We start from the raw sequence: 21,372 nt of genomic DNA, 5'->3' as shown, positions 1-21,372 counted from the left end.
CCATTTTTCACCTATCATATTTGAAAAGATCATAAAGTGGGCGCCTGGGTGGCTCAATTGGTTAAGCAACTGCCTTCGGCTCAGGTCATGATCCTGGAGTCCCGGGATTGAGTCCCGTATTGGGCTCCCTGCTCGGCGGGGAGTCTGCTTCTCCCTCTGACCCTAACCCCTCTCATGTGCTCTCTCTCATTCTCTCTCTCTCAAATAAATAAATAAAATCTTAAAAAAAAAAAAAGAAAAGAAAAGATCATAAAGTTTGATAATATATTTGAGAGGTCATGAGGGAAGCATGTACTCTTATACACTGTTGGTGCCATCTATAGAGAGACATTTTAGTGAGTTTCAAAATTAGAAGTCCACATGCCCTTTCACTTACAGTTCCACTTTTAACTATTTGTCCTATAGATCTACTTTCACAAATGCAACATGGCATGTATTCTGTGTTTTTCACTGCATCATTGACATAATAACGAAAGATTGGAAACAGCCTAAGTATCCTTTAAGTAGGGGACTAGTTAATTATTGTACATCAAGAAAATGAACTTCTGTGAAGCCATGAAAACAGAACAAATGAGGAAACTCTTTACTTACTAATGAATATTCTTCAAGATATTTTAAGTGCAAAAAAGCAACATGTAAAACATTGTGTGGGCTGTGTGTGTGTGTGTGTGTGTATACACATACATGAAAGAATTTAATTGTATATAGAGAGAACATTTTTGAAAGGATATTTAAGAAATTGCTTTCTAGGGCACCTGGGTGGGTCAGTCATTTAAGCAGCTGGCTCTTGATTTCAGCTCAGGTCATGATCTCAGGTTCCTGGGATTGAGCTCCACATTGGGTTCCGCACTCAGTGGGGAGTCTGCTTGAGGATTCTCTCTTTCCCTCTCCCTCTTCCCCTCTTCCGCTTGCACACTCATTCTCTCTTTTTCTCTAAAATAAATAAATCTTGGGACGCCTGTATGGCTCAGTCAGTTAAGTGTCTGCCTTTGGTTCAGGGTCCCAGGTTGAGCTCCTTGTTCAGCGGGGAGCCTGCTTCTCCCTTTATCTGCCGCTCCCCCCTACTTGTGCTCACTCACTCTCTCTCTTTGACAAATAAATAAAATATTTTTTAAAAAATTAAATAAATTTTTAAAAAGGAAAAGAGGGGCGCTTGGGTGGCTCAGTCGGTTAAGTGTCTGCCTTCGTCTCAGGTCATGATCTCAGGGTCCTGCGATTGAGCCCCATGTCTGGCTCCCTGCTCAGCGGGGAGTCTGCTTCTCCTTCTTCCTCTGCTTCCCCTACTTGTGTTCTCTCTCTCTGTCTAATAAATAAATAAAATCTTAAAGAAAAAGGAAAAAAAAGAAATTGCTTTCTGGAAGGGGAACCGAGTACTAAAGATGAGAGAGATGGAAGGAAGAATTTTGGTATACTTTTGAAATTTTAATTATATGACTGTATTACTGAGTCAAATTTAAAAATATTGGAAGTTACTGAGGCAGTCTTGTAATGGCATAAAAACTAATTTGTTATTCATGTGTTCAGTCATTGTAACTGATATTGATAGTTGAGACATGTTCAGTTCACATGGTGCAAAAATTGGGTTTTATAATTCACTATCAGTTATTCAGATTTTTTAATTTTTAAATGAAGTATAATTAACATACAGTGTTATATTACTTTCAGGTATACAGTATGATTCAACAGTTCTACACTGTGCTGATCATAAGTGTACTCAATCCCCTTTATCTATTTTACCCACACCCCTACCTACCTTCCCTTTGACAACCACCAGTTTTGTGTTTAAGAGTATGCTTGTTTGTTTGTTTCTTTTCTTCTTTGTTCATTTGTTCTGTCTCTTAAATTCCATATTTGAGTGAAATCATATGGTATTTGTCTTTCTCTTCCTAACTTATTTTACTTAGCATTATACCCTCTAGGTCCATCCATATTTCAGATTTCATTTTTTAAAAACATGTATAAGGTGATTTCTCTGCGTGGAGAGATGCAAGCGATGTTTAAGTTTCTTTTTTCTTTTGTGTTTCTTTTTGCTTTCTAATATTTTCTTTAATTTTCAGCAGTGAAGACAAGTTGCTTTGTGTATTGCACAAGTTCAGGGACTATCACCCAATGTAGTGACCCTGATATTAGCATGTATTTTATTTATAATCAGGAAAAAATATGTGTAAAAATCTTTGCACAGATTAATTTGTAGTTTTTTAATGCATTAGAAGTACAGTGCTGCATTTTTTTATTTTTGTTCTGAGCTATGTGAAATTTACTCAAAATTTAGAAGCCAGTTTCAATGAGTAAATACAACACATCTAATTAATCATCTTATCAAAGTGACATTACTGTTTTAACTTTCCCCCAGATCATTTCCAGTCTTGATTTTTGCCACTTGATTTTTTTTCTCTTCTTTGGGGTCCTCCCATAGCCTTTATGATTTAGCATTAACACCTAGTAGCCTAACAAAAGATACATAGTGTATAGCAGTTGATTTCTTTCCTAATTAACTCTTGCTAATTAGGGATCCACAAATACTTAAAAAGTACCAGTGTGAACAGAACAGCTCTAACTAGTAATTCTGGATCAAGTATTGGTTGATAACATGCCAAAGACTTTCTTCTCCATGTTTTTGCAAATTGAGAAATTTGAGTCTATTTCACCAGTAAGTTTTTGAGTTTTGTTTAGTTGATTAATACTATGTTTCATTGCTCTCAGGTCAATCTTACAAACCACTGTGGTTTCATGGGAGGTCTACAGAAAAACAAAAGCACTGGATTGACCACACCATATTTTGCTACCTCTACAGTAGAAGTAATATTTCATGTATCAACAAGAATGCCTTCTGATACTGATGACTCTTTGACCAAAAAAGTAAGTGCTGAGAAAAAATGTTGAGTTAAAATCCTAGTAATTAAGAAAATAAATACATAAAATTATGTAAGTAATCTAATTGGTCAAGCACTATTTGAGTATTCCACTCTTCACCTAATACTGTCTTCAGAAACAGAACTGTTGTAGAGCAAATGCTGTTTTCATTAATGATAACACTGAAGGTTATTATCTTAACAAAGGATTTGCCTTCAAGAAAATGGGGATATGACAAATTGAAAAACTTCTGCATATGTTCAAATTAGTGAAATTACATTTCAAGTCTTTTCACACACAGATAGATATAATACTTATATTGACTGAGGGAGAGTAAAAGTTTATATTAATTATTAAGAAGCACTTAAAGTAGAACATGCTTTATCATAAATTTTAACTAAAACTAATAGAGCAGATAAAATAAGCCTTAATTAATGAAAAAGAATTTTACTACCTTAGAATTTATGAGAGATGTGGTGGAATGGTTTTGATGGCCCTTGTCCTTTAAAATCTACACCACCATTTTTCTGTAGGTGGCACTGGCATTCAAAAGTCGTTCTAGTGACTATAGAGATACCTTAGAGTAGTTGTATGTATTCAATCCGTGTTTGGTTTTCTTAGGGAGAAATATTTTTAAGAATAAAACCTTGTCCAACATTTCTTCACCTTCTCTTTCTCCTCCTTCCTCAACTTATTCAAAACTGATCAATATAACCCACTTAATATCATTGGTCATTTTACTTAATATTCTTTTGCCTGATATCAAAACTTTTTATACTTTATTAACAAACTATGAAAACTGTATTCTCACACTCTTTTGTAAAGGAACTTCAGACCTCCTCTCAAATATTTGATAAGATTGATTTAATACCCTTGATGCCTTTTGTTTACAATTTAAAATACTGTTGGAACTTGCATATTAAATGCATAATGGTTGATAAAACTAATATATGGATGCTAATTAGATTGGAATGAGGTAAAGTTGGAGGTAACTGATAAATGTAAGAAAGCATATTCAGTAACAGGTTTGCTATAGAATTTCTTGTTGTGTAGTTTTTAGAAGTAGAAAATGATCCATGTATACTGATAAGATGGTGAAGAGGTGGATTGGAGTAAAAACTTCATTAAAACTTCAATTAAGCACTTTTTTCCATCAATTCATTTTAAACCTCTATGAAAATAAGCCATACCTGAATTAGAGACAATTATAAGTATAGTGCAAAAAGATAATTTTAGGGGCGCCTGGGTGGCTCAGTCTGTTAAGTGTGCGATTCTTGATTTTGGCTCAGGTCAATCTCAGTGTCATGAGGTTGAGCCCCGTGTGGGGCTCTGTGCTGGGGGTAGAGCCTGCTTGGGATTCTGTCTCTGCCCCTCCCCTGTTCTCACTCTCATACTTGCATGCACACTCTCTTTCCCTCTCAAAATAAATAAATAAAATAACAATTAAAAATTGTTTTAAAAGATAATTTTAATCATTAAGAACTTGGCCATGACTCATATTTATCATTATCATTTTCATGGCTCCATGAATACAACTTTTAAACCCCAGAGCAGAATCTAAAATTGATAGTATCTTGGATTGCAAACATAAGAGAAGAACAAAGTACATCATTTTTTGCTAAAAAAACTGTTTTGTTTTGTTTTTTAAAGAAAACTATGCCAGGATATTTTTACTTCACTATATTAAACATGATAATTATATGGTACTTGAAATTTTATTCCTATGACCTTTGTAGAAATGTCAGATAAGTAGGATTTCTTATTATTTTCCAAACAGTCATGAGGGTGTGTCCTTAATTACTTAAGAAGTTTCTGAAATGGATGTTTAACAATTCATTATCATAAAAAAATTAATTTTGGAGAGGATAACACCATTTAAGAATTGTTAAATGGTTGAGTTCTAATTAAAATAATATTGTTAAGTGGTAAAATTTTTAAGTATTGGAGTTATTAGAGAATTTTGAGGAAGTAAGCATTGAACTTAATAGTTTTGTTTTGTTTTTTAAAGATTTTATTTATTTGACAGAGAGAGAGACAGCGAGAGCAGGAACACAAGCAGGGGGAGTGGGAGAGGGAGAAGCAGGCTTCCCGCCAAGCAGGGAGCCCGAAGTGGGACTCGATCCCAGGACCCTGGGACCATGACCTGAGCCAAAGGCAGACGCCTAACAACCGAGCCACCCAGGCGCCCTGAACTTAATAGTTTGTTTCATCTATACATATAGAAAGTTTTTTTACTGTGGTAAAAATTACATACATAATTTACCATTTTCACTTTTTAAAAAAATTTTTTATTTAATTTTTTTAGAGTTTGGAAATTTATTTTTCATTGAAGTGTAATTAACATACAGTGTCATATTACTTTTAGGTGTGTGCATTGTAATGACTGAGCAGTTCTATACATTACTCAGTGCTCATCATTATTGATAATTGTACTCTTAATTCCCTTTATCTGTTTCACCCATCCCCAACCCTTCTCCCCTCTGGCAACCACCAGTTTTTCCTCTGTATTTAAGAGTCTGGTTTTCTTTTCCCCCATTTTTTCTTTGTTCATTTGTTCTGTTTCTTACATTCCACACAGAAGTGAAATCATACGGTATTTGTCTTTCTCGGACTGACATTTCACTTAGCATTATACCCTCTAGGTCCATCCATGATGTCACAGATGGCAAGATCTCATTCTTTTTTATGGCTGAGTAATATTCTATTGTATATGTATATCACATCTTCTTTATCCATTCACCTGTGGATGGACACTTGGGTTGCTTCTATATCTTGGCTATTGTAAATAACGCTTCAGTAAACACAGAGGTGCATATGTCATTTCATTAGTATTTTGTTTTCTTTGGGTAAATACACAGTAATGGAGTTAGTGGATCATATGGTAATTCTATTTTCCATACTGTTTTCCACAATGGCTGCACCAATTTGCATTTCCACCGATAGTGCACAAGGGTTCCTGTTTCTTCACATCCTCGCCAATACTTGTTATTTCTTGGTGGTTTGTTTTTGTTGTTTTGTTTTGTTTTTTTTATTCTAGCCATTCTCACTGGTGTAAGGTGATATCTCATTGTGGCTTTGATTTGTCTTTCCCTGATGATTAGTGATGTTGAACATCTTTTCATGTGTCTGTTGGCCATCTGTATGTCTTCTTTGGAAAAATGTCTATTCAGGTCCTCTGCCCATTTTTAGATTATTATTTTGGTGTTGTATAAATTCTTTATGTATTTTAGATATTAACTTTATCAAATATATCATTTGCGGATGTCTTCTCTAATTTAGGAGGTTGCCTTTTCCTTTTGTTGATGACTTTCTTTGCTGTATTAAAACTTTATTTTGCTCTAGTCCTAATAGTTTAATTTTGGTTTTGTTTCTCTTGCCTGAGGAGGCATAGCTACAAAAATGTTCCTACAGCTCATGTCCAAGAAATTACTACCTGTGTTTTCTTCTAGGAGCTTTATGGTTTCACATCTCACATTTAGATCTTTAATCCATTTTGAGTTTATTTTTGTGTATGGTGTAGGAAGGTGGTCCAGTTTTATTTTTTGCATGTAGCTGTCCAGCTTTCCTAGCACTATTTGTTGAAGAGACTGTCTTTTCCCCAGTGTATGTTTTTCCCTCGTTTGTTGTAGATTAATTGACCATATAAGCATGGGTGTATTTCTAGGTTCTTTGGACTGTTCCATTGATCTATGTGTCTATTTTTATGCCAGTACCATACTGTTTTGATTACTACAGCTTTGTAATGTATCTTGAAATCTGGGATTATGATACCTCCAAGCTTTATTCTTTCTCAAGATTGCTTTGGCTGTTTGGGGTCTTTCATGGTTCCATACAAATTTTAGGATTATTTGTTCTAGTTTTGTAAAAATTGCTGTTGGTATTTTGATAGGGATTGCATTGAATTCATAGATTGCTTTGGGCAGTATGGACATCTTAACAGTGTTGGTTTTTCCAATCCATGAGCCTAGAATATCTTTCAATTTGTTTGCGTCATCTTCAGCTTCTTTCATCAGTGTTTTATAGTTTTCAGAGTACAGTTTATTCCTAGACATTTTATTCTTTTCAGTGCAATTATAAATGGGATTGTTTTGTTAATTTCTCTTTCTCCTTCTTTATTATCAGTACAGAGAAATTCAGCCTATTTCATTTTATATTGACTTTGTATCTTGCAACTTTACTGAATTCATTTATCAGTGCTAGTAGTTTTTTTGTGGAGTCTTTAGGGTTTTCTGTGTATACTGTAAGGTCAACTGCAAATAGTGACAAGCTTACTTCTTCCTTATGAATTTGGATGCCTTGTATTGTCTGATTGCTGTGGCTAATACTATGTTGAATAGAAGTGATGAGAGTGGACATCTTTGTCATGTTTCTGATCTTAGAGGAAAAGCTCTCAGTTTTTCACCATTGCATATGATGTTAGCTGTGGGTTTTTTATATACAGCCTTTATTATGTTGAGGTATGTTCCCTTTAAACCTACTTTTTTGAGAGGTTTTATCATAAATGGATGTTGTATTTTGTCAAATGCTTTTTCTCCATCTCTTGAAATGATCATGTGGTTTTTATTCTTTTTTCTTGTTAATGCAGTTATGTTGAGTGATTTGTGGATATCGAACCACCCTTGCATCCCAAGGATAAATCCTACTTGATTGCGGCGAATGATTTTTTTTAATGTATTGTTGGATTTGGTTTGCTAATATTTTGTTGTGGATTTTTGCATCTGGTTTCGTCGGATACTGGCCTGTAGTTTTCTTTCTCTCTCTCTCTCTCTCTCTCTCTTTTTTTTTTTTTTTTTTTGTAGTTTATTTCTCTGGTTTTGGTATCAGGGTAATGCTAGCCTTGTAGAATGAATTTGGAAGCTTTCCTTCCTCTTCTATGTTTTGGAGTAGTTTGAGAAAAATGGGTCGTAACTCTTCTTTATATATTTGGTAGAATTCACCTGTGAAGCCGTCTGGTTCTGGACTTTTGTTGTTGTTGTTTAAGATTTTATTTATTTATTAGAGAGAGAGAGCACACGAACAGGGGAGGGGCAGAGGGAGAGGGAGAAGCAGACTCCACGCTGGGATCATGACCTGAGCTGAAGGCAGATGCTTAACCAACTGAGCCACCCAGGCGCCCCTTGGGACTTTTGTTTGTTGGGAGTTTTTTGATTACTGATTCCGTTTCATTGCTAGTAATTGGTCTGTTCAAATTTTCCATTTTTTTCCTCATTCCATTTTGGAAGTTTATATGTTTCTGCAAATTTATTCATTTCTTCTAGGTTGTCTGATTTGTGGGCATATAATTTTTCATAATATTCTCTTATAATCCTTTGTATATCTGTGGTGTTGGTTATTTTTCCTCTTTCACTTCTGATGGCATTTATTTGTGTTCTCTTTCTTTGAAGAGTCTGGCTAAAGGTTTATCAATTTGGTTGATCTTTTCAAACAACCATCTCCTGGTTTTATTCATCTCTTCTATTGTTTTTTAGTTTCTATTTCATTTATTTCTGCTCTAATCTTTATTATTTCTTCTGCTCGCTTTGGGCTTGTTGGTTCTTCTTTTTCTGGCTCCTTTAGGTGTAAGGTTACGTAGCTTATTTGAGATTTTTCTTATTTTCTGAGGTAGGCCTGTATTGCTATAAATTTCCCTCTTAGAACAGCTTTTACAGGGGTGCCTGGGTGGCTCAGTTGTTTAAGTGTCTGCCTTCAGCTCAGGTCAGGATCCCCGGGTCCTGGGATCGAGCCCCTCATCGGGCTCTCTGTTCAGCGAGGAGTCTGCTTCTCCTCATTCTCCCTCTGTGCTCTCTTTCTTGCTCTCTCTCTCTCAATAAATAAATAAAAACCTAAAAAAAAAAAAAACAGCTTTTACAGCATCCCAAAGATTGTGGACCATTGTATTTTTATTTTCATTTGTCACCGTGTATTTTTTATTTCCTCTTTGATTTCTTGGTTGACCCATTTAGTTTAGTAGCATGTATTTTAGTCTCTGTTTTTTGGCCTAATGTGATTTATTCTGGAGAGTATTCCATGTGCACTTGAAAAGAATACGTATTCCACTGTTTTTGGTTTGTTTTTGTTTTTGTTTTTTGTTTTGCAAGAGAGAACATGCACATGCACACATGCACAAGGGGAAAAGAGGGGCAGAGGAAGAAGGAGAGAGAGAATCCCAAGCAGGTTCCATGTTCTGTGCAGAGCCCAACACAGGGCTTGACCCCACCATCCCAAGATAATGACCCAAACTGAAATCAAGAGTCAGACATTCAACTGACTGAGCCGCCCAGGTGTCCCTGTATTCCACTGTGTTTTAGATGGAACATCTGAATATATCTGTTAGGTCCATCTGATCTAATGTGTCATTCAAAACCACTTTTTCCTTGTTGATTTTCTGTATGGATAGTCTATCCACTGATATACGTGGGGTGTTAAAGTCCCCTGCTGTTACTGTATTACTGTCAGTTTCTTCCTTTATGTCTGTTAATAGGTGCTTTATGTATTTGGGAGCTCCCATTTTGAGCACATAGATATTTTCAATTGTTATAACTTCTTGTTGGATTGTTCCCTTTATGATTATTTATTCTCCTTCTTTGTCTCTTGGTAGTCTTTGTTTTAAAGTCTATTTTGTTTGTTATAGGTGTTGCAACCCCAGCTTTCTTTTTGCTTCCATTTGCATGGTAAACATTTTTCCATCCCTTCACTTTCGATCTGCATGTGTCCTTTGGTCTGAAGTGAATCTCTTGTAGGCAAGTTATAAATGTTGCTTTTTTATCCATTCAGTCATCCTATGTATTTTGATTGAAGCATTTAGTCCATTTACATTTAAATTCATTATTGATAGGTATGTGCTTATTGCCATTTTTGTTACTGGTTTTGCAGTTCTTTTTGTAGCTCTTCCCTGTTCGTTCTTCTCTTGCTCTCTTACCTCGTGGTTTGATGGCGTCCTTACTTGTATGCTTGGATTTTTTTCTCTTTATTTTTTGTGTAACTATTACAGGTTTTTGATTTGTGGTTATCATTAGGTTCATATATAATATTTTATGTGTATAGCAGTCTATATTAGGTTGATGGTCACTTAAATTTGAATCGCTCCTCATCCCACATTTTATGTATATGATGTTATACTTTACATCCTTTTATTTTGTGAATCCTCTGACTGATTTTTATAGATATAATTGATTTTACTGCTTTTGTGTTTTAACTTTCATACTGGTTTTATAAGTGATTAATCTTCTTTTATTATATGTTTGTATTTACCAGTGAAATTTTTTCCTTTTGTAATTTTCTTACAACTGTTTTGGCCTTTTCTTTCCACTCAAAGAATTCCCTTTAATGTTTCTTTTAAGACTGGTTCAGTCGTGATGATTTCGTTTGTCTGGGAAACTCTTTACCTCTCTTTCTATGCTGAATGATAATCTTGCTGGGTAGAGCCTTCTTGGTTGCAGGTTTTTTCCTTTCAGTACTTTGAATAATATCATTCCACTCCCTTCTGGCCTACAGAGTTTCTGCTGAAAAATCAATTGACAGCCTTATGGGGTTTTCCATGTATGTAACCATTTTCTCTTGCTGCTTTTACAATTCCCTCTTTCTCACTATGTTTTGCCATTTTAATGATTATGTCTTGGTGTGAACTTCCTTGGGTTAATTTTGTCGGGGGTCTCTGTGCTTCCTGGATCTGGATTTCTGTTACCTTCCCCAGATTAGGGACGTGTTCATCTCTTGTTTCTTCACATAACTTTCTTGTCGACTTCTTGCTCTCCTCCCTCTGGGATCTCTGTAATGCAAATGTTACTATGCTTGATGATGTCGCTGAGTTCCCTTCACCTAGTCTCATTTTTTCTTATTCTTTTTAATTTTTGCTATTCAGCTTGGTTGCTTTTTATTACCCTGCCTTCCAGATTGCTGATCCATTCTTCTGCCTCCTCTAATCTGCTATTGATTCCCTCTAGTGTATTTTTTATGTCAGTTATTGAGTTCTTCATCTCTGACTGGTTCTTTTTTATATTTTCTTTCTCCTTCTTGAAGGTCTCACTGAGATCCTCCACTCTTTTCTCAAATCCAGTGAGTATCTTCATGACCATTACTTTGAATTCATTATCAGCCTATTGCTTATCTCTGTTTAATGAAGCTCTTCTGCTGTGGCTTTGTCCTGTTCTTTCATTTGGGACCTAATTCCTTTGTCTCCTCATTTTGTCTGACTCCCTGTGTTTGTTTCTGTGTATTAGGAGAGTCAGCTATGTCTCCTGCTCTTGAAAGTTGTGGCTTTATGAAGAAGAGGTCATGTGGTGCCCTGTAGCACAATGCCCCCTGTTTACTAGAACCAGGCATTTCAGCATTATCTTCTCTGTGGGCTGTGTGTTCCCTACTGTTGTGGCTGAGCTGCATTTGCATTCAGTCCAGTCAACTACAGTGGCCCACTTTGCCTATTGTGAGCACACTGGGCAGGGGTTTGGTCCCTGTGCTGTTAAGGGGCCTCTCTGGGGCCACCACAGGCTTAGAGTTGGGTGGTGTCAGCAGTCAGACCAGATAACTGCCCTCAGCCCAAGCACTGCAGGGCTCTCTTCTTCTTCTGCCCCTACAAGTTTTCATTGGTGAGTGGGGCCAGCAGTTAGACCAGATCCCTGCCCCCATTGGAGCTGCAGGGACACTTATCAGCAGGGCACTCTCTTTGCAGTGCCAGCTATAAGACTCAGCTGCTGGAATTGTAAGCACACTGGTGTGTGTGGTTATCTTCTCCTGTCCCCAGGGCACAAGTCACTCTGGAGTGGTGCAGGTTTCTGCAGGGTTTTTAGGACAGGAACTGCTTTGGAGAGATATATGTGGAGTAGGGGAGGTTGGATGGGGTAGGGATCATGATGCTAACAAGATAGATGGAGAATGTTCACTCTGCTTCCCACAGATATCTGGCTTTCTAGGCTGCGAGGGAAGCAGGAGAGGAATGGTCTGCCAGGCAGCACTTTTGTTCTTGGAGAATTCTCCTAAAGATTCCTGCCCCTCCAATGCACGTTTTGAGATTAGCAAGTAAATCCACTTCTCATACCCCAGTTTCTTTTCAAACTGCTGCTTCCATGCTGTGTCTCTCCTGGGTTATTTGTTACACTGGCTTTTTAAGGGTGGGAACTCAGTTTTAAAGTACCCAGAGTTAAACCCTGTTGATTGTAAAAACTCTCAAAGTTAAGGCCCGTTGGCTTTAAAAGTCAAAGTGTTATGGGGTTCCCTGTGCCTGGGGTGCCTGGGGTGGGGTCTGATCCTCTTGCTCTTCTTCATGCTTATATAGTGTCCCTCTCGTTTATGATTAGTCTCATGTAGAGTGGGGAGAATGCTGGAAGGGGGAGTTTCCAGCCATATTTCCACTCCTTCTACCCTTTTTGATGTGGTTTCTTCTGCACTATTAACTGTGGAAAGTCTGTTTTGCCAGTCTTCAAGTCATGAGTCATTTTCAGTGTTAGTTTCACTGATGTGGCTGTTATCTCAGTGTGTCTGTGGGATGAGGTAAGGATACTGTGACTCTACCATCTTCTCAGAAGTCCTATCTTAACCATTTTTAAATGTGCATTGGCATAAACATTTATAATGTACAACTATCACAGGTATCTATTTCCAGAACATTTTCATTTAGTTCAAAATAGTTTTTCTTTAAGATTTTATTTATTTGACAGAGAGAGTCACAGCAAGAGAGGGATCATAAGCAGGAGGAGTGGGAGAGGGAGAAGCAGGTTTCCCGCCAAGCAGGGAGCTGGATGGGGGGCTCGATCCCAGGACCCTGGGACCAGGACCTGAGCCGAAGGCAGATGCTTAACTACTGAGCCACCCAGGTGCCCCAGTTCAAAATCTTTTTTATTTTCTCTTGAGAATTCTTTGATCCATGTGTTATTTAGAAGTGTATTGTTTAATCTCCAAGTATTTTGGGGTTTTCCAGCTATCTTTATGTTGTTGATTTCTAGTTTAATTCCATTGTGGTCTGAAAACAGACATTGTGTGATCTCTATTCTTTTAAATTTTGTAAGATGTGCTTTATGGCCCAAATGTAGTCTCTAGTGAATGTTCCATGTGAATCTGGGAAGAATGTGTGATCTGCTATTGTTGGAGGAAGTAGTCTATAAATGTCAATTATATCCAGTTGATTGATGGAGCTGTTGAGTTCAACTATATCCTTACCAATTTTCTGCCTGCTGGATCTCTCCATTTCTGAGAGAGGAGTATTAAAGTTTCCCGCTATAATAGTGGATCCTTCTACTTGCAGTTCTATCAGTTTTTGCTTCACAAATTTTGACACTCTGTTGTTAGGTGCATACACATTAAGGATTGGTTATGTCTTCTTGGAGTACCAACCTCTATATCATTAGGTAATGCCTCTCTTTAACTTTCCTTGCCCTGAAGTCTCCTCTGTCTGAAATTAATATAGGTACTCCCACTTTTCTTTTTATTGTTGTTATCATGGTATATCTTTCTCCATCCCTTTACTTTTAATTTATATGTGTCTTAATATTTTAAGTGGGTTTCTTGTAGCAACATATAGGTGGGTCTTATTTTTTTGATCCACTCTGACAATCTTTGTCTTTAATGTGTAGTTAGACCATTGACATTTAAAGTAATCATTGATATAGCTGGATTAATATTTACCACATATGTTACTTTTTTCTATTTATTACCCTGTTCTTTGTTCCTATTTCTGAATTCCACACTTGTTCTGCCTTCTGTGGTTATAATTGAGCATTTTATATGATTCCATTTTTTCTCCTTTCTTAGCATATCAATTACAGTACTTTTCTTTTTTAACTTTTTTTAGTCACAGCCCTGGAGTTTGTACTACACATTTAGAGCTAATCCAAGTCCACTTTCAAATAATACTAGGCTGCTTCATGGATACTGCAAGTACCTTATAAATAACACAGTATATTTAATCTTTCCCTCCTATCCCTGTATCATTGCTATCATTCATTTTACTTACAGATAAGCATATATATATATATACCTAACCATACGTAATCACATGCATTATTGCTGCTATTACTTTGAACAAACTGTGACCTGTGTGATCAATTAAGAGTAAGAAAAATAAAAATTTTTTCCCCTTCAGTTTTGATTATTTGGTGCTTTTATTTTCTTTATGTAGATCTGAATTTCTAACCTGTATCATTTTCCTTTTCTCTGAAGAACTTCTTTTAAATTTCTTGTAAGGTAGGTTTACTGGCAACTAATTCCCTCAATTTTTGTTTGAGAAAGTCTTTATTATCCTTTACTTTTGAAGGATAATTTTACAGAATACAGAATTCTAAGTGTTGGTAGTTTTTCCTCCCAACACTTTAAATATTTCATTCCGCTCTCTTCTTGCTTGCATGGTTTCAGGGGAGAAGTCAAATGTTGTTCTTTTCTTTGGTTCTCTATAAATAAAATGTAGTTTTTCCTCTGGGTTCTCTCAAGATTTTTTCTTTATCTGTGATTTTATGAAGTTTGATGATTTGCCTAAATGTGGTGTTTTTTTGGTTTTGTTTTGTTTTTTTTAAGATTTTATTTATTTATTTGACAGAGAGAGAGATAGTGAAAGCAGGAACACAAGCAGGGGGAGTGGGAGAGGGAGAAGCAGGCTTCCCGCGGAGGAGGGAGCCCGATGCGGGGCTCGATCCCAGGACCCTGGGATCATGACCTGAGCCGAAGGCAGACGCTTAACGACTGAGCCACCCAGGCGCCCCTGCCTAAATGTGGTGTTTTGGGCATATGTCCTGCTTAGTGTTCTCTGAGCTTCTTGGATCTGTGGTTTGGTATCTGACATTAATTGGGGGCAATTCTGAAGCAGTATTGCTTCAAATATTGCTTCTGTTCCTGTCTCTCTTTCTTCTCCTTTTATGTATGTTAGTTTTTGTGGTTGTCCCATAGTTCTAGGATATTCTGTTTTGTTTTCTTCCAGTCTTTTTTCTCATTGCATCTCAAGTTTTAGAAGTTTATGATGTTATATCATCAGGCTCAGAGATTCTTTCCTTAGCCATGTCTGGTTTACTAGTGAGATCATAAAAGGCATTCTTCATTTCAGTTATGTTGTTTTGTATCTCTAGCATTTCTTTTTGATTCTTTGTGAGAATTTCCATCTTCTGCTTACGTTATCCATGTGTACTTGCATGTTGTCTACTCTTTCCATTAGAACCCTTAGCATGTTAATCATAGTTGTAATTCTATCATCCCTGCCATTTCTAACTCCTCAGCATCTCAGACCTGTCCACACTGCATCTCCAGGAATTTACAATTACAATTTACATTTTCCTACCTTGCTACAAGTTCCTACAGAGGTTTCTGCTTCATTGTCATCCTCCATTTTTGCCTGCCTGTCCAATTTGGGGGGCAGCGGTTTAGCCTGTGACCTCATATCTCTGACCCAAGAAGAGTATTTGATTTTTCAATTTGTTTAGCTTTTTACTTATTAGGACAGAGTGGCAACTTCTAAGCTTCTTAGGTTCCAGACTGGAAACTGGAAATCCCAGAACTTTATTTCCCAAACACAGACTCTACCCATTAATAATAACTCTCCATTCCCCGCCACCAGCCATTGGTAACCTCTAATATACTTCCTGTCTCCGTGAATTTGCCAGTACTAGGTACGTCATATAAGTGGAATCAACAGTATTTGTCCTTTTGTGTCTGTCTTATTTCACTTAACATAATCTTTTCAGGGTTCATCCATGTTGTATCAGGTGTCAAAATTTCACTCCTTTCTGTGGTTGAATAATATCCCATTATATGTATATACCATATTTTGTTTATTCATCTGGTAGACACTGTGTTGTTTCTACTTTCTGGCTATTGCAAATAATGCTGCGATGAACATTGTTGTGTAAGTATTTGTTTGAATCCCTGTTTTCAGTTCTTTTAGATAAATACCTATGAGTGAAATTCCTAGGTAATATGGAGATTGTGTGTTTAGCTTTCTGAGGAACTGTCAAACTATTTTCCCCAATGACTGTGCCATTTTTACATTTCTACTAGCAATACACAAGAGTTCCAATTTTTGTATACCCTCACCAACACTTGTTATTTTCCATTAAAAACAAATGTAGCTATCCTAATAGATGCATAGTGGTATTTTATTGTGGTTTTGATTTGCATTTCCCTAATGACTAGTGATGTGCATCTTTCCATTGCTTATTGGCATTTGTATACCTTCTTTGGAGAAATGTCTATTCAGTCTTTAACTTATTTTTTAATTAAGTTGTTTGCATCTTGATTGTTGAATTATAAAAGTTCTTCTAGATGTTAATCCCTTATCTGATATATGACTTGCAAATATTTTCTCCCATTTTGTGGCTTGTCTTCACTCTTAGTAGTGTCTTTTGATGCACAGAAGTTTTAATTTTCATGGAGTCCAGTTTATCAGTTTTTTTTATTTTGTTGCCTCTGCTTTTGGTGTCAGTTCAATAAATCACTGCCAATTCTAATGTTATAAAGATTTTCCTGTATGTTTTCCTCTAAGATTTTTACATTTTTAAATTTTACATTTAATTTTTGAATCCATTTTCAGTTAATTTTTATATATATTGTGAGATAAAGGTCTAACTTCATTCTTTTGCATGTGATTATCTAGTTTTCCAATCACTATTTGTTAAAAAGACCACTTTTTCTCATTGAATGATCTTGGCACTCTTGTCAAAAATTAGTTGGCTTTCTATGCAAGAGTGTTTTTTGGGCTCTGTATTATTTTTCTTTGGTCTAAATGTCTAAGGGGGTTTTTGCTTTAATTAAATGCTTTAATTACTGTAGCTTTGTAGTAAGTTTTGAAATTAAGTAATGTGAGTCCTACAACTTTGTTCTGTTTTTTTTTTTTTTTTCCCAGTATCATTTTTACTATTCAAGTTCTCTTGAGATTTCAGATGAATTTTAGGATGGCTTTTTCTATTTCTATGCAAAGAACCTTGTTGGGATTTTGATAGAGATTGCATTGAATTTTTGGATCACTTTGGGTAATATCATCATCTTAACAATATTAAGTTTTTCCATTCCATGAACATGGGATATCTTTCCATTCACTCCTGTAGTCTTTAAAATTCTTTCAGCAGTGTTTTGTAGTTTTCAGTACACAAGTCTTTTTCCTCCTCAGTTAAACTTCTCCATTAAGTGTTTTATTCTTTTTAATGCAATTATAAATGGAATTATTTTTGTCTCCTTTTTGATTTGTTCATTGTTAGTATATAGAAATGCAACTGATTTTCAAGTGTTGATTTTGTATCATGCAACTCTGCTGAATCCGTGTATTAGCTCTAAGTGTTTTTGTGGAATCAGAGGTTTCTGTATATAAGATCATGTTTTTTTCAGTGTTTTAATGGAGGAACAAGAGCTTGGACCTTTCCTGGGCCACCATTTTGGTGACATCACACCCTAGGAAAAGTTTTGACTTTTATTTTAAGCTATCTCATTCTAAATTTAAGATTATTTGGTGATTTACCAACTGGAAAAGCACTAGTATTTTTTCCAATTATTTAGTAAGGAGAAAGGACACAGGCAGTTACATGGCATAATATTCAGTTGTTTAATTATTGAGATGCCAGAAGTATTGGGACTTTTTAAAATGTAAGCATATGTTTGTAATTTTTTACAATTTTATAATGCAAGCATGTATATTATTTCAGTTGTTATAATAATTATACCTGTGGGTTTTCTTTTTAATGCCTGCTTTATTGAAGAAAATTACCCTAATTAGATAGGCTTTTTTACTTAAAGCAATTTAAAGTGTTTGTTTTAGTGAGAAAATGTTGCAGTGTCACTGCTTTCACATGTATAGCATCTACCATATCATCAAAATTACAAACAATATGTAATAAAGCAACATCATTTTGGAAGGGTATAGTTCTCTTATCTTCTCAGGTAATTTAAATCAGTTTAAATAAAAACTGTATCAGGTTATGACTAAATTGAGGCAACATTTCACTTAATTCAGTAGAAAGGAAAATTATACCTGGTCTCATAATTCACTATAACTATTCTAAACCTCCTTTTTTATAGAAATAAAAAAACACCTTAACATTTATTTTTCTCTATATACTGAGTTTTCTTCTTCCCAATTCAGTATGAATCTTTCCCCTTAATCTCCTTTTCAGAATCCTAGTATGTAAGATTTTTCTAACAGGCTTATATTTTAGCTCTATTATAGTATCAGTTTCTTTTTAATAAAAGGTTAAATATTTAAACTTAATCATGGAAACCAGTTGTCTTATACCAGTTCTCCTTAATAAAAAATCACTTTCTGTATTGGTATTTTTTCCTCCTGAATTTAATAGATTCCACATTAGTGGTAATAAGTTGAGGCCTAGAACATGTGTCCTATTACAAATGAACAATTGGATATCATTAGGTTGTCCCCCTTTCCTCTGTAGATATATCTTTAGGTGTGTTAATCCATTCAGTAGACACATTAATGAGGACTGGTTGAAGTGTAATATTGGAGGAAGTAAGGCTCGTTGACCTCAGCATGGAGTTTAATACCTCTAATTAAATTAGGTAGTCGACAGTCAGTATAAAGAAATAGCCGTGCCTCTGGCAAGCTAGAATTATTTATGACTCTGGTTCTTTGTTTTAAACTTGAAAGGAGAAAATCATTTATATCTATTTTATAGAAACTAATTTTAGTTCTCAATTTCTATTTAAAATATCATATGATTATTTTGTAGACATTTTTAAGCATTTTATTTTCTCAGAATGAGAGGTAAATATCCTTGAACCTGTTTAAGTGTAGTGTTTTATTTCTTCTGAATAGAAGCAGTACTCTATTTTCAAGGCTCAAGACAGTAGCAGCAGAATTTTTACAACATAGACTATACTTTTTGAACAGATTAATCAAATATTCAGTTGAACAAAGTACTCTCTTGGAAATATCTTATCATATCAAAAATGCTCATGTAACCCTAGACAAAGCTATCTGTTCTATAAATTATCTTTGAGGAAGACTGATGGAAAAAATCACTTAACTGAATTTGAATTTATTCTCTTTACTCTTAAATATCAAAAGTACTGTAAGCATTGGTATAAAGTGTTCACAGGAGCTTGTCTCATTTCCTTGGTCTCCTTATTCTGGCCACTTGGTGATATTCTGCTTCATAAGTAACTGAATCACCCTGTTAGAAGTTTTACGAAGATCAAGTTGAGATCATTGTAATTTACTTAGTTGGAGTCTCCAGTCTGTCATTTCCTGCACCCCCCAAAAGAGGGGAAAGATGTGCTTAACTCAGTTTCCTCTGAAATACTGTTAGTGTAATGGACAACACCTCATTTTCTGTTTTGGAATTTGGTCACGATAGTTTCCCAAATAAATCAGCTTTATTGACCTGATGGCCTGATTGTAATTTTAAATCTATTTTTCTTTGTTTTGTCTAGAAATAAAATTGAAATGTACTTTACTTTCCAAAGAACTTTTATGCTAAATATAGTCTGGAAAATGAGTTCAAAAAGAAATGTAAGAAATAATAATAAAATTTTCATTATTTTAGTTAAAGTATAGTTAGTATAATAGTTAGTCAATGGTATGGAATTATACTCATGGTTTTAATCCCAAAATAACAGTCTTACATAACATAATTCTATTTTACTATCCTAGACTCTACCCTTAACCCCAATTTCTGTAAATATACTTTTTATGACAAGAATAGAGGATAGAGAGGGCGCCTGGGTGGCTCAGTTGGTTAAGCGACTGCCTTCGGCTCAGGTCATGATCCTGGAGTCCCTGGATCGAGTCCCGCATCGGGCTCCCTGCTCAGTGGGGAGCCTGCTTCTCCCTCTGACCCTCCCCCCTCTCATGTGCTCTCTCTCTCATTCTCTGTCTCAAATAAATAAATAAAATCTTTAAAAAAAAAAAAAAAAAGAATAGAGGATAGAGAAACCAGGAAATATAAAGGGTTCAGAGTAAATTTATCTCACCACTGCGAATGGTATAATTTGGATGTGATAGCAGTGGCTTCTTACTGCATGTAGAATAAAGTTCTAATTCTTCACTATGGCCTTCAATTTCCCATGATCTGGCCACCTGCCTGCCTACCTCTCTGATCACATCTCCTGTCACTTTCCTTTTCATTTAGCGCAATCTGGCCTCATGAACCTGCCAACGTGTCAGGCTCATTCCCATCTCAGAGGGTATGCACTTACTGTTCTTTACATTTGAAATGCTCTTTCTCCACATCACCAGGCTTTCTTATTCTTATTGTTCTATTCTCAGATTCACATGACAGTTTCTCAGAGAGACCTTTCCAAACTATCCTAGCTAAAGAAGTCCCCTTCACCCAGTAACACTATCGCATTACCCTGTTTTATTCTCTTTATAGCACTTACGCCTCCTGTCACCATCAAAGTGGAATCTTTAAATAAATGCCGTAATTGCAAATAATTCTGTTTTTTACGCTGTGCACTATGTAATGACAAAAAATTTACCTAGATAAGTATTGTGATACTATAACTAGACTTAACCTGATCATGCCTTGTTCCAGTTCTTCTTTCTCTGAGCCCTTTCTCAAGTCTCTCCTCTTTCTCCTGTCATCCTTTTTCGTTCCCATCTGTGTTTCTCCATTTCTTCAACACAACAGGCATATAGACTCGAACACCCTCTGGTGTCCTTCCGAGAACTATGAAGTTTGTGTTTGTCCAAATGTAACCAAAAAAGAAGTCACCCAACATGTCTAACAACTGTTGCTTCTCCTTCTCTGAAACTTCAGATTCCGGCAATTTCCAAATATAATAGCTTTGTTTTCTTGAGTTTCTGTGATGGAAAATATTTTATTTTTTATTTATTTATTTTTAAAGATTTTATTTATTTATTTGACAGAGAAAGACACAGTAAGAGAGGGAACACAAGCAGGGGGAGTGGGAGAGGGAGAAGCAGGCTTCCCACGGAGCAGGGAGCCTGATGCGGGGCTCAATCCCAGGACCCTGGGATCATGACCTGAACCGAAGGCAGACGCTTAACGACTGAACCACCCGGGTGCCCCGTGATGGAAAATGTTTCAAAGGAAAATTTTACACCAAGGTTCTGGTTATACTAGAAGTCAAATCCAATAGGGATTTTCCTTTTTTTCAGTTGGTTATTGAGACATTTCAAAAACCAGTTTTCAAGCTGTGGTCTTTTCAAACACATCTTCAACACAGAAGTCACACATTTCAATAAAGCATTTTCAGGACTGTCTTTTTAATACTCAGCAGTATGTATTGAGTGCCCACTCTGCTAAGGTAATTGTATACTAGACACCATGCCTGTTGTTTCAAGAAGCTTTTCTTAATTACTAAAAATGAATGATGCAGACAGCAAGTAAACATATGAAAATATATATGATCCTAAAATGTATGAAAGTATGGTTTTTAACATGATTGAGGAGTATTTGATGGTGTCTATTTTGCTTTGTGTGGGTGTCTGGAAGATTTGGGAAAGAATGAGGGCTTGAGGCAGTATTAATCAGTTTAAATTTCTACATGTATACAACTATCTCCCAAACTGCCTAACCTAATTAACTTCTGTGTGTTCTTCAGGCACCATTATAGATCAGTTTTCTTTGTTATTTGCATTCAGAGAAGTATAGTTAG

At 35.8% G+C, this 21,372-nt stretch overlaps 1 protein-coding gene across 11 annotated transcripts in view; it reads left to right on the top strand.

The window, feature by feature from the left end:
• Nucleotides 1-21,372, top strand: part of RALGAPA1 (Ral GTPase activating protein catalytic subunit alpha 1) — a 247,521-nt gene that overhangs the window by 189,605 nt on the left and 36,544 nt on the right. For all 11 annotated transcript variants that reach the window (XM_032404962.1, XM_032404961.1, XM_032404954.1 and 8 more), the window contains one exon: nt 2,704-2,859. In XM_032404962.1, coding sequence (XP_032260853.1) covers nt 2,704-2,859 — 156 coding nt within the window. The remainder of the gene's footprint in view (nt 1-2,703; nt 2,860-21,372) is intronic.

The sequence above is a fragment of the Phoca vitulina genome, unplaced genomic scaffold (genome assembly GCF_004348235.1).
Source record: "Phoca vitulina isolate PV1807 unplaced genomic scaffold, GSC_HSeal_1.0 scaffold7, whole genome shotgun sequence".
NCBI classification, from domain to species: Eukaryota; Metazoa; Chordata; class Mammalia; order Carnivora; family Phocidae; genus Phoca; species Phoca vitulina.
Note: the sequence above shows the minus strand (reverse complement) of the source record. Positions and strands in the feature narration are given on the sequence as shown.